This window comes from Coturnix japonica, chromosome 5 (assembly GCF_054131305.1).
Source record: "Coturnix japonica strain WE chromosome 5, WE-NBRP24, whole genome shotgun sequence".
Taxonomy (NCBI): Eukaryota; Metazoa; Chordata; class Aves; order Galliformes; family Phasianidae; genus Coturnix; species Coturnix japonica.
Window position 1 is genome coordinate 14,243,808 of NC_140667.1, and position 15,015 is coordinate 14,258,822.

Here is a 15,015-nt window from a genome sequence, read left to right on the forward strand (position 1 = left end):
TAAGTCCAAAGACAATCTTGAAAATGTACATGATTCAGATGGAATATCCCCCCCAAACTCACATAGCCCATTTAGACGCATCCAGCCCGTGTATACAAAAGTAGGCCTTTTTTAGCCCTAACTTTAAAATCTGCATTACAGATCTGCTCTTCCTTTTAAATGTGCTTTAATAAACATCTGCATCAAAATTCCTAATCCACAGATGCCAAGAATTAGTACTGCTCTCTCAAATTATGTCAGCTGAACAACTACCCCCAGTGAGAACTGAATGGAAGCTGGTGTGATGCACAAATTTGACAGTGGCACACAGAAAAAGCAGTTTGCAGAGGGAACGATTATGTTTAGAAAACTGAGTTAAGTAATTTATCTATTCTGAGGACTCGCTTTCCCTGAAGTTCTGAAAAAGGTAACTGGGTTGGGCTATTTATAGAGTTGGTTCCTATAGTTACAGCACAGATGCGAGCATGCAATGAAAACAGTTAGCTCAAGCCACCTATTATGCGCACCTTAGAAACGTAATATTCGCACGTATATTTATGGGGCTCCTGGATACAGAGAGAATTTTGGGTCCAAGATGCTACTATGGTCCCAGTGCATTAAAATGTCCTACTTTGTGTTAGCTTCCTTCTAACTGTGACTTTGCTCTGCTTTCCAGGTCATTTGCATTAGAGATACCCAGAGACTCCTTTTAAAGAAGTCTCTCAGTGCACACAGGAGGAGAAGGGGCACTAACCTTGAGAACAGTAATGCAGACATTGCCTAAATTCTTCCTCTTAGATTCCACAAAGGATGCTAGGGATGATAGCTTAGGATCTCTCCTTTGCATTTGCAGTAGTGTAGGTTATGGATTTGGCTTTCTTAAAAAGTAAATCTTTATATTTTTCTGTTCATAAATACTGAAAAACAGTCAAGAAAATAGAATTTGGTAGTGGGCAGGAAAAAGAAGAAAGAGTCAAGAGGAGTAAAATTACCTGGCTAAAGCCTGATGTTAACATATGGGTGGTTACCACAAAAACATCACTTCAAGGTCGGGAATCCATAAGGATGAGGATGGCCATTTTAGTATAGCAAGTGATGATAACAATGGATAGAACTAGCTAATCCTCAGCCCCACTTGACTATGCCAAGAGATAGGGATATCACAAAATAAAACTGAAGGTATGGGAAAACGACAACAGAAATATAGGATTAAGTCCTTTGTGACTCAGTCTGTATTGTCTAAACATGGAAAAACTAATAAAATTTTGATTAGTAACTTAGTTAAAAATGCATAATAAAAATGATAGCCTAATACACAAAAGTGCAGGTCTTGGCCTTTTACTAAAAGCCTAGAAATCTAAAACAGGAAGCCTGAATTTCAGGCGCAGGGAGGGAAGCAGTTTGGGAATATATTTCACACAAGTGTAAGCAGAGAGGTAAATTGTTAAACAAGAAAATCAAGATAATCTGTATGGTTCGGCAACAGAGAAGAAGTATACATGCATTCCTTGCACATCAGCACGGAAGATCCAAAGGACATAATGAACCAGTGTAATCCAATTCATTGGAACAACCTCCACAGTTAGCAATAACATCCTTCTCCATTGAAGATGATAGCCTAGGGTGATGATCTGTAGAGCTAACAAACAATTTTATCTTCTTTTGTATCTCACATAGAGTAACATATAAACAACAGCAAATAACCATTAAGCACCAAGACTCTGAATCTTAAAGCAAGTGGTATTCTATCTTAGACTAACTGCCAAATCCAATCATAGTAAAGAATGAAATAAAAAGCAGAAAAGAAAGTGATGCTCAATGCATATAATGGACTCATCTTCTTTATAAACAACATTATGAGAATTACTCTAAGAATTTTATGTTAGTCTGATATTTAAGGATGGTTGAAGAAAAAATGTTCCAAAAATTACTGGTCAATATGGAAGGACTTAAAATACACATAGAATGCAAATAAATGCTATTTAAAATGTATAAATTTCAGTAAAAGAAACAGTTCAAGAAACTGACACTGACAACTGTTAATATCAAGCTAATAATATAGTGAAAAGGAAAGATTAAAGAAAATATGATTCCTTCATAGTATAGTATATATAAAGACTAAAAGTATGAACATATTCAAGGAGTATTTGAAGAAACTTCATGTAAAAACATATGACTGCTACAAAGTGAGCTAATCTTTAATAAGACTCATCCATACATTTTCATTTGAAGGATGTGATTTCTGGGCCATAATTACTAACTCAAATAGTGACAGATTTCATACACAATACAGCAAAAGTTTGTCCTTTGTAACACCATAATTAGAGGGTCTGCATCTTTTTGCATGTTTGCAAGCACCCAACACAGTATTTTCTTTTGTAACCCAGATAAACTCTGGATTATTTCCACTTCTCTATTTTTCATGTTTTTCAGCTCATATTGACCTGGATTTTTCCAGGACATTCAGAAGACTGAAGGAGAGGTCTGAAATACTATTCTTTATTTGTAAGCTGAACTCATAATTCTCATGAGATTTCATCAAGCTGCAGATCGCTTACTTGGGTATTATCTGACCATCTGCAATGACTGCAAACAAATATGGGAATACAAACGTGAAATGTCTTGAAAATATGTGGCTACCTGCAGAAAAAAGAATTCAGATCATCATTGTTCCATCCTGCATCATCCTAAGTCCTCAAGGCTAAGTTATGAAAAGTTAGCACATTAGCTGTTACAAGCCTTGGTAGGTCAAATCTCTTTTTTGGGGGGTATCTGAAGTTTCCAGGCTCCCACCTTTAGAATCCAGTGGGTACTAATATTTAATTACTCAAAGGCTTTAAAATCAAGGCATCATGATTTAGCTGGGAAGTATTGGCAATGGTTGGACTAGATGATCTTCTAGGTATTTTCCAACCTTGAAAATTCTGTGATCTTCCTAAAAAAAAAAACCAAAAAACTATGACTCAAAATGTGCACATGTGCCTGAGCAGGCAGATGTGTGCCTCAAGTGATAAGTACCACATCTTAACCTCCAGTGAGGTCCTTAAGCCTGGAAAAGGAGTGGTGGGGAATTCAAGATTCATTCCTGTTCACAATACTAGACATATCTCCCCCAAATTTTCAGGGTTTACTTATGCCTTCAAAAATGATCTCCTCATATGGCTTGTCAGGGAATCCATGTCAGTTTCCAAAATAACCAAAAAGAACATGAGATCTCATCAGAGCTATGCTACAGTTCATGTTGTTACCAGGTTGCATCAAGTATTTACAGCTTAGTAATAGGCCAATAAGTATTCTGGCCTATATGTGAATATATGTGTCTGCATATAAGTATAACACAATTCACTTTAGTATTGATTCCAAAAATCTGATGATTATCTGATGATTTAAAAACAGTTTTGAGTTCTGTAACAGCTTCTTACCTACTGAAAAAGGTCATGAAGTACAGTTCATTACAGCAATGCACTCAGCAAAATATCAACATGACATTTCACTGTCAACAGAGCTAATTTCCACTAAGTAATTACTGACTATAAATTAACTTACCAGAACATTAAAATCTGAATATCTAAACTCACATATACAATTACATAAATACTTATATTTCATCTACTTAACAGTTCCTTAGATATGTCAACATGTGTGTGTTGAAACTAAACATGGCTTTTATTACTGTTTGAGTTATGAGTGTACTTGTGTTACTGACCACTAGAACACATCTCTGTAGATAATATGCACATCATCTCCATGACTTTCCCTAACAACCATTTCAGCATTCCTCCTTGCTGTTCTGGGCTGCTTCATCAAGCTCCAGATTCTTCACATGAGAGAGAGATGAGGTAAGCAAAGCTCTCTGTTTAGGCTTCAAAACAGCAATGTAATGCTATATGAAATTCTATGCAGCCGTAGTATAGGGTGGCATGCAAAGAGCAAACACTCATGCATTCATGATTATGTCATCAAGGCCTGACATGTCCATGATAGGTCAATAGAGAAGTTCTGCGATAAACTGGATATCTGTTAAATAACCTGGATAAGTTACATTGAGAGCAAAAAACAGCATCCATTCAGACATTGCATTTGTTTCACTTAATCACTAAAACCTCTAACAAAAGCTGGATCACAAGGTCTAGATTATCACCCTATGTATAGGAAATATACTTCAAGTCAGTTGGCTGGGACTAGACTTTACCAGCTTCTGTTTTCTTCCTAATGTTCTTTCCCCCCCAGGAGATATCTGCATTTGACCTGTGTCTGCCTAAATGTCTGTAAAACAGAAACAATTATCATCTACTGTTTAACTTCCCTTATAGGAAATCAGGGAGAACCAGGAACATTATGACTCTCAGATGAAGAACACTATGTAACTGAATTAACATTATTTCCAAATTAGCATTTATCAGTTGCTGCAAAAAAAACACATTATATGAATGTGATAAACCATCTTCTGATTTTCACTCAAGTCTGCTGGTCTTTTTCATGAGTTACATTTTCTAATTTTAATTTTTTCATCTAATTGGAAATTGGCATGTGGTTAAATCTCAATCTAGATGGAGGAACCCCAAAAGTGCCTGAAGATACCCAACATTGCTTACATAAATTACCAAACATGATGCTGTGGTATTTGAAAGGCCACAAATCTTGTCAATCAAATCAAGTTCTAAGCAGTTCACTTACTGTCACTTTGGATCTTCGTTGTGTCAAAGCAAAACATTCCTCAGACACATTTAGAAAGGTTGCCTCACCAGTCATCCAACGTGACACCAATTACCTTGTTCTCTTGCTCGATGATCTACTAATACTAATGTGTTTTATCTGGAAATGCCCCCTGGAACAAACAAAGCAGCAAAACCCTGGTTTTGTAAATAGCATGGAACTAAATCAACCTCAGCTGTTGCACTTTAAATCTCAGAGACAATTCTGTAGGACAGCAGATAAGCCAATCAGTTTGTGAAAAAACTAAGTCACATAAAGTATAATCCTAGAGAGGACTGTGTCTCCCAGTCACACTGGAGTTAAGTACCTTAGGATGTGTTTACATTCAAGATGCAATATATTTTTCTTAACAAAACAGACAGACTTCACAAAGTAGACTGACTGCACAGAAATCAGGATTTTTGGAATAAGGGCATTTATTCGCCAATCTGGCTGTAAAATCTGTCTGCTTTCCACTTGTTTTCAACCCCAGGGTTTGATTACATTCAGTGGTATCAAAGTAAAGTGGCATGCCTCCAGCAAACAACGCATAAAAAAAAAATCTGTGCTGCTGAGTTGATTTAAGTATCTGTGCGATCTATAAGGGAAGGTCAGGGAGAGGTAGCTCTTGCACTGATTAAGATCAAGTCTTGCCAGAGGAAAAGGCTTCAGTCAGCTCTTCCCCACCATACAGCGTCTACAGTTTTTTTAACCTCTCTTCTTCAGCGCCCTTGTTTATATCTGTAACACCTGATGTCAGACATTAATAAATTCTAGAATATATCACTATTCTATCTCATTTCATGTATAACATCCTATGGTTTTAAGTAACAATTAACGAGAAAATTAAATTCAATATTAAGTTGAGACAATTTACTGGCATACATGAAGAAATCACAAGTAGAATTCTCCAGGCTTTGCTGTATTTCAGCCTAAGTGTCATTAATTACTTCTCTCACCTCTTTCAAGTAAAATGAAAAAGCCGCATTGATCATGTAGCCTACACTCTGTTTGCAGTCAATTTCTAAATTGATTGACCTTGCCTGGCAGATACTTGAAACATCTAGTAGCTTAGAGTTCCTAAACCAATCTGTTCATTCCTACAGTTTTAAGCACTGACTGATGCTTTTCAGAATGGAAGCTCATAATACACGGTGATCTTCCTCCTCTCTGCCTCCTGTAGGCCAGTCCCCATCTGTATGCACTACATATCTTACATTTATCTTTCTGAAACAACTTCAGCTGAGCTTTATGGGGAGGATACACTTTCCAAAGAAAAATGTCCAGAATTACAGTACTTTGTAGAATTACATTCATTTGGTCTATTATGTGTCATTCCTACACAAAGTGCTGTATTTAGTGAATACAGATGACATGGGATAAGTGTTTTCAAATAACATCATTTCTGGACATCAGGAAGAGTAATTATCAAATAAGTTATCTCTCCTGCATAAACAGATAAAGCAGTTTTGAATTGGAACAAAGATACTGTAATATCCATCACAGGCTCAATTAACTTCCAAATATTGTGGTTTATATTTTGAATGTGTACTACCTTTATTATTTTTGTATCATCTCTAATTTTAGGCAAAAAGCACAATTTTAATTCGTCTTGCATATTTTCTCACATGTGAATGCCCACAAAATACCAAGTTTAGTGACCTTCACTTGAGATTTTAGATACTCAGGGTTTGAGTATTTTCAAATAGAAATGATATTGAATAAGAAAACCCATTTAAGAGCTGCTATATAGACTAGGTATGCAGCAAACCAACCAACTAAAATCTCATCTCATTAAAAGGCATCTGCACTAACAAACACAAAGTTGCCTGGAGTGCATTAAACATCTTCTGTAATATCATACTGTGGTGTTTTCTCTGCCTTGGTTTTATGGGAAGCTCCAGCCTGGGCTCTCTCCCAGACTTGCATGTTCATTGTAAGGGATGCAACTGCAAGAACAACATCAGCAACTCATGTTTGCTCACACTATCCAATTGTCACTAATGGTTTACTGACCATTTTTGCTATCAAGTTCTATGGAAACATTTTTTCCTCCATACAAACACCACACTTTCTAGCCCTTGGCCTTCAGCTCAGGCTTTGCTGTCACCTGCTAGAGGTTCCAAATCAATTTCAGGCCTGTGCAAAAGCATTACCTTAAGGCTCTGCTTTAAAGGTTTTACCTATGGCTATGACAGTCAACAAAATTGAGCTTTTCATTACCAGTTGTGTAGAGATTTTTCTAATTCATTTCCTGGCATGCCATGCCCGCTAATTATTTTCACTCACTACAGCATTCAGGTTCGTATTGCTAGTGGCTAAAATGGACATAAATCTCCTAAGAAAACCTATCATTGCCATAAAGCTCTGTGTGCTATGTTTTCTATGTTTTTTGTGTAGACAGAAGGACACTGACAACTGAATTATACCAGAAGGCAGTTCCATCCTGATTTCTTACATTCATTTAATTGGACTTTTTGCTTCTCAATGAAAGAACTATGAACTTCTAGAAATCCTTCCCCTTCCTTTTCCCACAACAATCTGCATAATTCAATGCTCTACAATATCAATTCTGTGAAATAACACAACACAACATGCATAAACTAAACAGAATTCACTGTAAAAGCAACAATAGCTTCCAAATGGTGGATTTAAGTGTGCAAATATATTTTTTTTTCTGGCAAAATACTCTAGAACCCACAAAAGGCAAATAACACAGGGAAACTACATTGCAGCCAAAAATAGTCTATGTGTATACAGGAATGTATTATTTACACACTTTTCTTCTTAGAATGTAGGCAGAGTTCTACATTGATTTTCCAAAATGTATACAGTACTGATACACATCACAGCCTCTTCAAATGCCTTCATTTTAATCCAGCACATTAGAGCAACAGAGAGGTATTCATGGTTGTAGGTATAACAGGGCAATGGGGATCTGACACTGTATTTTAACAACATTTCAATACAATCAGCTTCATTAGAAACATGTTTGTCTATCATTTTGGGGTTTCAGCTGCTCTCCAATGCATCCTTTTGCAAAGAATTCCAGTTCCTGACCTAAAATGACTATTCTTATTTCTGACAATTATTACATGTATGTTAACTTCTTAATTTTTTTTAATCTTGCACTTGTAGCTCACTGACCCCATCGCCTGCACTTAACATCACAAAGCTGTCCTTGCAAATCCTTCCAACAGCTTCAGATACCACATTATCTTGGGCACAAATCAATGAGTAATTGGGAATCTGAATTCAAAAGTCAAACTCCTTCAGAGCTACCAAGGATATTTTCTTTCTGCTGAGACCTTCCTTTTCCGTGTAAATGCCAAATTAACAAAAGCATCCGAGGGTGGGTACATGAGGGTCAGGAGGGTGTGTGTTGAGAGTGACATCAACTGAGACAATAAAAGGGCTCCTAAGTTACTTAGAAGCTCTATTTTAAAGTTAGATTTAAGGGGTCCACTAAACCAATTCAGTGGTCTTTAAATATACTTGACATCAAGACCCAGCCATCTGCCGACATACCCTGTGCAGGGCAGTATCTGGTGAGTATATCTCTCTTTTTTTATTTCCAAGTTCTCTAGAAGATTTTAAATATTGCTTTATTACTTAGCTTTATTTTTAAGGTAGCCTGAAAATAAACGTTAATATGAGTATGATCAAACTGTTTTATTATCTAAACCAAATGTTTGAAATGAGTACATCTGAGACAGTGAGTTAGAATGTAGTGAATCCAATTCCTGTATATGTAATATTGAGTTAGATGGACTGCTAGGACCACATTCATATAGCAAATGCTTTTCTGCCCTAAAATAAAACTGCAGAAAATACCGTAAAACATCACACTCTGGAGTTTTCTTTCCTTATGTTTCGGTTACTCTGTATAAAGTTTCTTAAGTTATAGCAAAAAAGATGCATTTCCCAGCAAGTAAGTGCTGAAAACTCAGTCTGGAAACAGAAATTTTGACTGTGCCTTATCAGTAAGTTGTAGCATCACTGGTAATAAATATTCTTCATGTATGTACTAGGCAGCAGCTTTGCTGATGATGTACAAAGCAGTGTGGAATTCATACTAACAACACAGGATTAGCACTAAAATATAGGGGGCTCAGCTCTGATTTATTTTACGTGATTAAATGGAAAAACAAATAACTCAAAAGTTACGCCTCTGTGCAGAACTGCCCAGAAGACTGGCAGCCCCCTCATTCTAAAGACAATGCAACTTCACTTTTCAAGACATATAAAGGAACCCAAATTTTCAGCTGCATAGCAATACATGAGTATTTCAACATACTTAAAGCATATCAAATGCAAAAGATAAATAACAGTGCTGCTGAAAGGATGTGGCACCTTTCACCCTGTTATCCAAACTGTGAGTACTTAGATGACGATAATGCAAAGCAATTAAGGCTGACAGAAGCTTTCAGACTTGCCTACAAAGTTGCAGAGAATTTCTCAAAAGAAATAGTATTAGAACCATTTTTTCCCTTTGCTGCAATCTGTTTCATAGGAAGAATGTTTTTAAAGCCTCTTGTTGTGTGCTGTCATTTTATAACTTTTTTCCTAACCTAAATTTAATTGGAATTCAAAGAATTACTAGAAACACTGATCTACACATTTATTCTCTTCCATCTCTGCAGACAAAAATGACTTCTACAAACAATCTGGCCAAGACTGTAATGATTTTATATGCCTTATGTCTTTTTACCAACTCTGATGGTAGACCAATGATGTAAGTACTTTATTATATGCTGCCAAAGTTTGTGAAATGATGTGAACTATTCTCAAGAATGCAGTCAGCTCGAGTACCGGTTTACTTTAATCTTTCCAGTCCCACTTTTGAACCCCTCAGCCCAGCCAGCAAAAGCCTGAGTTCTAGATAGAGCAGTAGAGATCTCAGAAACATGCCAAGTTTTTAAATGCTTTTTGGAAAGAGGAGATTAAGAATAATCATTTAAGTGTTTGTTTGTTTTTTAAGAAATTTATCATTGGGTAACCCGCATCTATCAGCAGATGCTTGAGGGGGGTCTAGCAGGTGAACATTTTTATTGTGTGACAGCCTACTTGGAACTCACCCTCAGACACTGACATCAATCAGCACTGAGACAAAAATGCACAGGAAATCATGCTTCCTTGCTGTGGTGCTCAAAGAAAACTGCCTCTGAACAAATACCATACTTAGTTGCCTTAACCAGTTAACTATTGTCTTGTAAGCCCTAAGCTTAACCCCAACAGGTAAAAGAAATGATAAAGACATAGCCAAGCACTATCACAAAACTGGACTGCTTCCCACATTTGATGCCTTCTCACTCAGATCTGTTACAATTATCAAATCACCATCCATACTCCCTCTCTACTCCAGATGTTATCCTACTCTTTACGAATGAGAAAGGTGAGCTGTACAGCTCTGTGCTACAGTATCCTACACAAGATCCCAAATCTGGATTTTTATTTGAGATGGTGAATTTAAGAAAGCCATTATGAGTCCTTTCCTTTCCTCTCTTTCAGGAAGAGATCAGTGAGTGAGATGCAATTAATGCATAACTTTGGAGAGCACCGGCACACTGTGGAGAGACAGGACTGGCTTCAGATGAAGCTGCAGGATGTGCACAGTGCCCTTGAGGATGCCAGGACCCAGAGGCCTCGAAACAAGGAAGATATTGTCCTGGGGGAGATAAGAAACCGGAGGCTGCTCCCTGAGCATTTGCGGGCAGCAATGCAGAAGAAATCCATTGACCTGGACAAAACTTACATGAATGTAGTCTTTAAAACTAAGGCATAAGGAAAAGACCAAGAGCATTATAACTGTCCAAGTAAGCACATGTCTGTAGATCACTGATCAATTAGGGCATTTTATTTTTTTATTCAATCTAATAAGGATTAAAGGCTCCATGCCAGACCATAGCCCCATTGAAATGAGTATTTCACAACTAGATAATAAAATATATTTACAGGCCATCCGTGGCCATTGCTGCTAACTCTTGGGTATCTTCTAACTGGCTGATCTAACTCATTAACTTGTAAGAGAATTAAATACAAAACAAAAAGCAACAATGACCAACCACAATAGAATAAGAAAGCCAAAAAACATTTAAGACCAGTTCTACCACTCCTATGTAGGGACTATTTGACTGCAATCTGTAGGCCTACTTGTACTGCAAACAAACATATAACTGCATTAAGCAAAATGCAGACTTAAATCCACTTGGATTTTCACAAGAAAGCCTAAAATCAGATAATGTCAAGAACATGCAAAAGCTGCACAGTAATAATTGAGGATTAAAGAGTGTGAACATGAAAAACAGAAGGAACCCAAAGCTTAAGATTAAAGTAGAATGAAATAAAACAAATTGCACATGAAAGAATGAAATTTTACAGGATACTGAAATGAAGGGAAGGTTTATTAACTTCCTTTCTTCCACAAGATAACTCAATTAACTGCAGAAACAGCAGAGATTGTAGCATGTATGTACGCATAGCCCTAACTAAAGAACTGGGAAATGGTTCGACACAAGATAAAAACAAGATACTGTTTCAATTGTTATCACTCTCCTTCAGTCAATAACTGATGAATTTCTGTATACTGTGCTTAGGCTGCATGGGTAAGTGGCTCACATCAATACAATTACTCATCTTCACACACGCACTTAAACAGAATTGGGATTTCAATTCATTAATACCCTGAAATAACAACCATTAACATGTAGGAATCAGGGAATGGAACCATCAGATAAAATATAAGCAGAACTCAAAGAATTTGACAGGAACGTGGATGGGAAGAAACAAGGATGATAATATAAGCAAAGAAAGCAGCAAATATAAAATTAGTTTAAATTGTATAGATAAGTACATGCTTACGACCCCAACCACTTCTAAATAATACGAATATTTTTCTCAGTAGAAGTGACAGCGGTTTCCACCAAATGTTCCACTGTGAGAATTCAAACCTCGAGCAGAATTCCAGTTCTAAGCCAACACATCTGTGTGGTCCCATACCACTTCTTTCTTTGTTTGATGTCCAGCACATCACGTGGAACGTAATGAAAACTCACACATAATTACAAATATAAATGCAATCTGACGGAGGTTAGAAAGATTACTTGTAACTAGTGAACTGTAGTACACAATCTAGGCTATACTTTTACTCATGTAAAGGCTCTGATGCTGCAAGCAGATGATATACCAGTGCACATCAGTGCATTGCACACACAGGCAAGGATTCCACACTGCCTATTTGTAGAATCAAAGCCTTAATGTGCACTTTTTATTTATTCTTGTATCAGACATCCATGCTAACCTAAATAAAACTGTATTTTGTACCTATGTCTCACATACGTATTACAAAATAAAGTGGACCAAAAGCTCTTGGACATTATTTTGAAGCATAATAACTGAGTGGTCTGTCACTATTCTCATGTAATTCAGCATTTGGGGCCAGGTTATTACAATCTTTTATTTTATCACAGCAATGTAAACTCAAAAATAATGAGAGCATTTTCAGTCTTTCCTTTTGTCTTCTATGCAAAGTCATACAGATGGTTAAAAATAAAGGTGTTTACCTAGTACAAATCCATCTACATCCTCTCACAATGACACAGGGAGGCACTATACAAACTTCCAGTGTCAAATTCATAAACTCTTTCCGTTTGATCTAAGCAAAGAATTCTATTATCCATACAATTTGTTCTTTCCTAATCTTCAGCTGTTCAGCGGATGGAAAATACTTACACAAATATTTAAACTAACTTTTTGCTTCAAAAAAAATACTTGCTGTTTACAGAAGGCTTCAGTGGGGCAAATGAAGCACAACTGAATGTTACTTAGCAATAAATGTGGCCGCAGATAATCCATGCCCAGCACTGTCTCATTTTTTGGCTGAATAAAACCTCCATACATAAAGCCAGCCACTGGCAAGCAAATAGATGCTGTGTAACACCCATTAGAAAAGATGTAATTTGAATGAAACTACTACTTAAAGGAATTACTTAGAAAACAGATTTGTTACAGCTTTACAGCATAAATCTCTGATCAAGTGCTGCAACACCAGGAAGAAGTTATAATAGAGTTGCTGAAATACCTATATAGGGTGATGAATAATAACAAGAGGAGTGAGAACAGAAATAAAGAATAATAATAAAGGCCTGAGGAAGAAAAAGTAATAAATGGAAACAAATGGCATTGTCTGCCTATCCTTCCATAAGAATGGGTACATATGGCTGAATACTGGCTCAGTTTTCTTTATATATGAACCAAAGTGTCCTCTGCACCCAGTGTCACTGGAAAAAAGCCTTGACTCTTTAATGCATTTGAGCTCTTTTCCCACAGACACAGATCTTACAGACTCTTCTCCCTACCTTAAATTCACACCACCAAAGCTTGTACTTACATCTAAGCAACCTAAATTACAAATCAGCTGCATTCCACAACAGAATCAGACATACACATAACCACTAGTGAAGACTCCTTATGACTTTTGTCACAGTGAGGAAAAGTTAGAAATGCACTAGTACCTCTCACATCCATAGGAATAGCCTTCCAAAGATGGAATTGTATATCGTCTCTAGACAGCCTCTACCCCTTCCTGGACTCGGTTTGTTTACTTAGCTTCTGTAAAAACTGCTATTTTGCACTGCTCATCTTACTGCCAAACCACATACACCATCTGACTCCTCACCCAGCATGCACATTCAAATGCATTTGTGCATCCTGCATTGCCCACCATTGTCCTGCTTGTGGATTTATAGAACCATGTGGTTTATCTCTGTGGTGACTGTAAAGCAAGGAAAAGAAATTTGACCACATGTATTAGAAAATCACAGATTTACAGAAAAAAGCTTCATGAAAAAAGAATCATCAAACAGAGCTCCCTGCCCAGGAACAAGCAACCCTTAAATGGGGTCTAAGAGTGGTGCAGCCAGGCTCTACCCCTTCCAATCACACAGCTGAATTGCCTTGACTTACACTCCCAGGGCTGAGGATTTTTTCCCCAGTTTGCCCAGTCAGGTCAACCACTGCAATTTAAGCACTTAAAAACATAACTGTATGGTGACAAGTAATAAAAAAATAGCAATTATAAATAACCAAAAGGTTATTTACAAGGAAAACTCACCCAATGGAAGACCTCAGTCTGCAGGGAACCACCATAATCTCCACCTAAGAGTAATCTCCAAGAGATGCTGCCCTAGTGGTGGTCAGCCCTTAAATGGGGTCTAGAGGAGGTGGAGTCAAGCTCCACCCCTTCTGGGAGCACAGCTAAATTACTCTCACCTGGGCTCCCACAGCTGACCAAACACTTGCTTCAGCCAATTAATCAAAGGTTCAGGCTATGATCACCAATTTCTCATACACCCAGTCAGGCCAACCACTGCAATTTAAGCACTTAAATGAAAACATAACCCATTATGTTACTGTTCACTGACTGATGCTTCAAGGCAGAGTCCTGCTTGAGGTAGAGCCTGGACACAAGTTCCCCCTTGCCTGCACAATTTCCCTTAGATGTGTGTTACCACAAGGTCTCAGAATGGCATTCCACGATAGCCTGTCCCACTGCCGTGCACAGGGGCAGATTTTGACAGCGGGGCTGCTCCCCAGACTGTTTTTTACTCCCCAGACTGCAAAAGACCCTGTTTTGCAATTAACCCGGCTTTCCACAGCACACGAAGGGGAACAAACGGATGTTCAAAAGGTAGAGAGATCTGTGCCTGATATAAAAGTCAACCTCTGCCTGTGTTTAATTGCATTGATACAGAGAATAACTTAGAAAACAGGCAGATACCACTGACAGGCATAGATCCAGCTGGGGCTGGGGATCAGCCGGCTCTCCGTGCACGGAGTGTTATCTCTACAGCTGAGACACTTCAGCACACGGCATCCCATAGCAGGGCTCCCTCAGCACCGCCGTAGGTTTCACCTAAAGGTTTTACCTAAAGGTTTCACCTAAAGGTTTTACCTTAAGGTTTTACCTTTAGCCGGGAGGCGGCAGCGGCTCTTCAGCCCGGCGGGCGGCGCTCGCTCTCCAGCGCCGCCTCTCAGCCCGCACACCCAGACTGGATCGGGACCGGGAAGAGGACTGGGGTCGGGATCTGGATCGGGATTCGGACGGGGATCAAGATTCGGACGGGGATCAAGATTCGGACGGTGATCGAGATTCGGACGGGGATCGAGATTCGGACGAACACCGTGCGGTGCGGCCCCGTGGTGACGGCAGCCCTCAGGCGGCCCCGGCTTGGGACACCATAGCAACGGCGTCGCGGCTCGCCTCGCCCCGCCCCCTCCTTCTCAAGTCTCGTGAGATCCCAGCGCCCCCGTCTCTTCCTCTGCGCGTCGCTGCGGTTCTCG

The 15,015-nt window shown here is 38.4% G+C and overlaps 2 protein-coding genes across 3 annotated transcripts in view; one reads left to right on the top strand and one right to left on the bottom strand.

The window, feature by feature from the left end:
- Positions 1-14,964, bottom strand: part of FAR1 (fatty acyl-CoA reductase 1) — a 69,593-nt gene extending 54,629 nt beyond the window's left edge. Inside the window, exon 1 of one of the 2 annotated variants that reach the window (XM_085550107.1) lies at positions 14,627-14,964. The gene's annotated coding sequence lies outside the window, so the exon portion shown is untranslated. The remainder of the gene's footprint in view (positions 1-14,626) is intronic. The other variant, XM_015863939.3, reaches the window with a different exon arrangement.
- PTH (parathyroid hormone) lies at positions 9,324-10,564 on the top strand. Its single transcript, XM_015863928.2, has 2 exons — positions 9,324-9,409; positions 10,186-10,564. The coding sequence occupies exons 1-2, from the start codon at positions 9,324-9,326 to the stop codon at positions 10,457-10,459; spliced, it is 360 nt and encodes a 119-aa protein (XP_015719414.2). The 3' UTR covers positions 10,460-10,564.
- Positions 14,965-15,015: the final 51 nt, after the last annotated feature.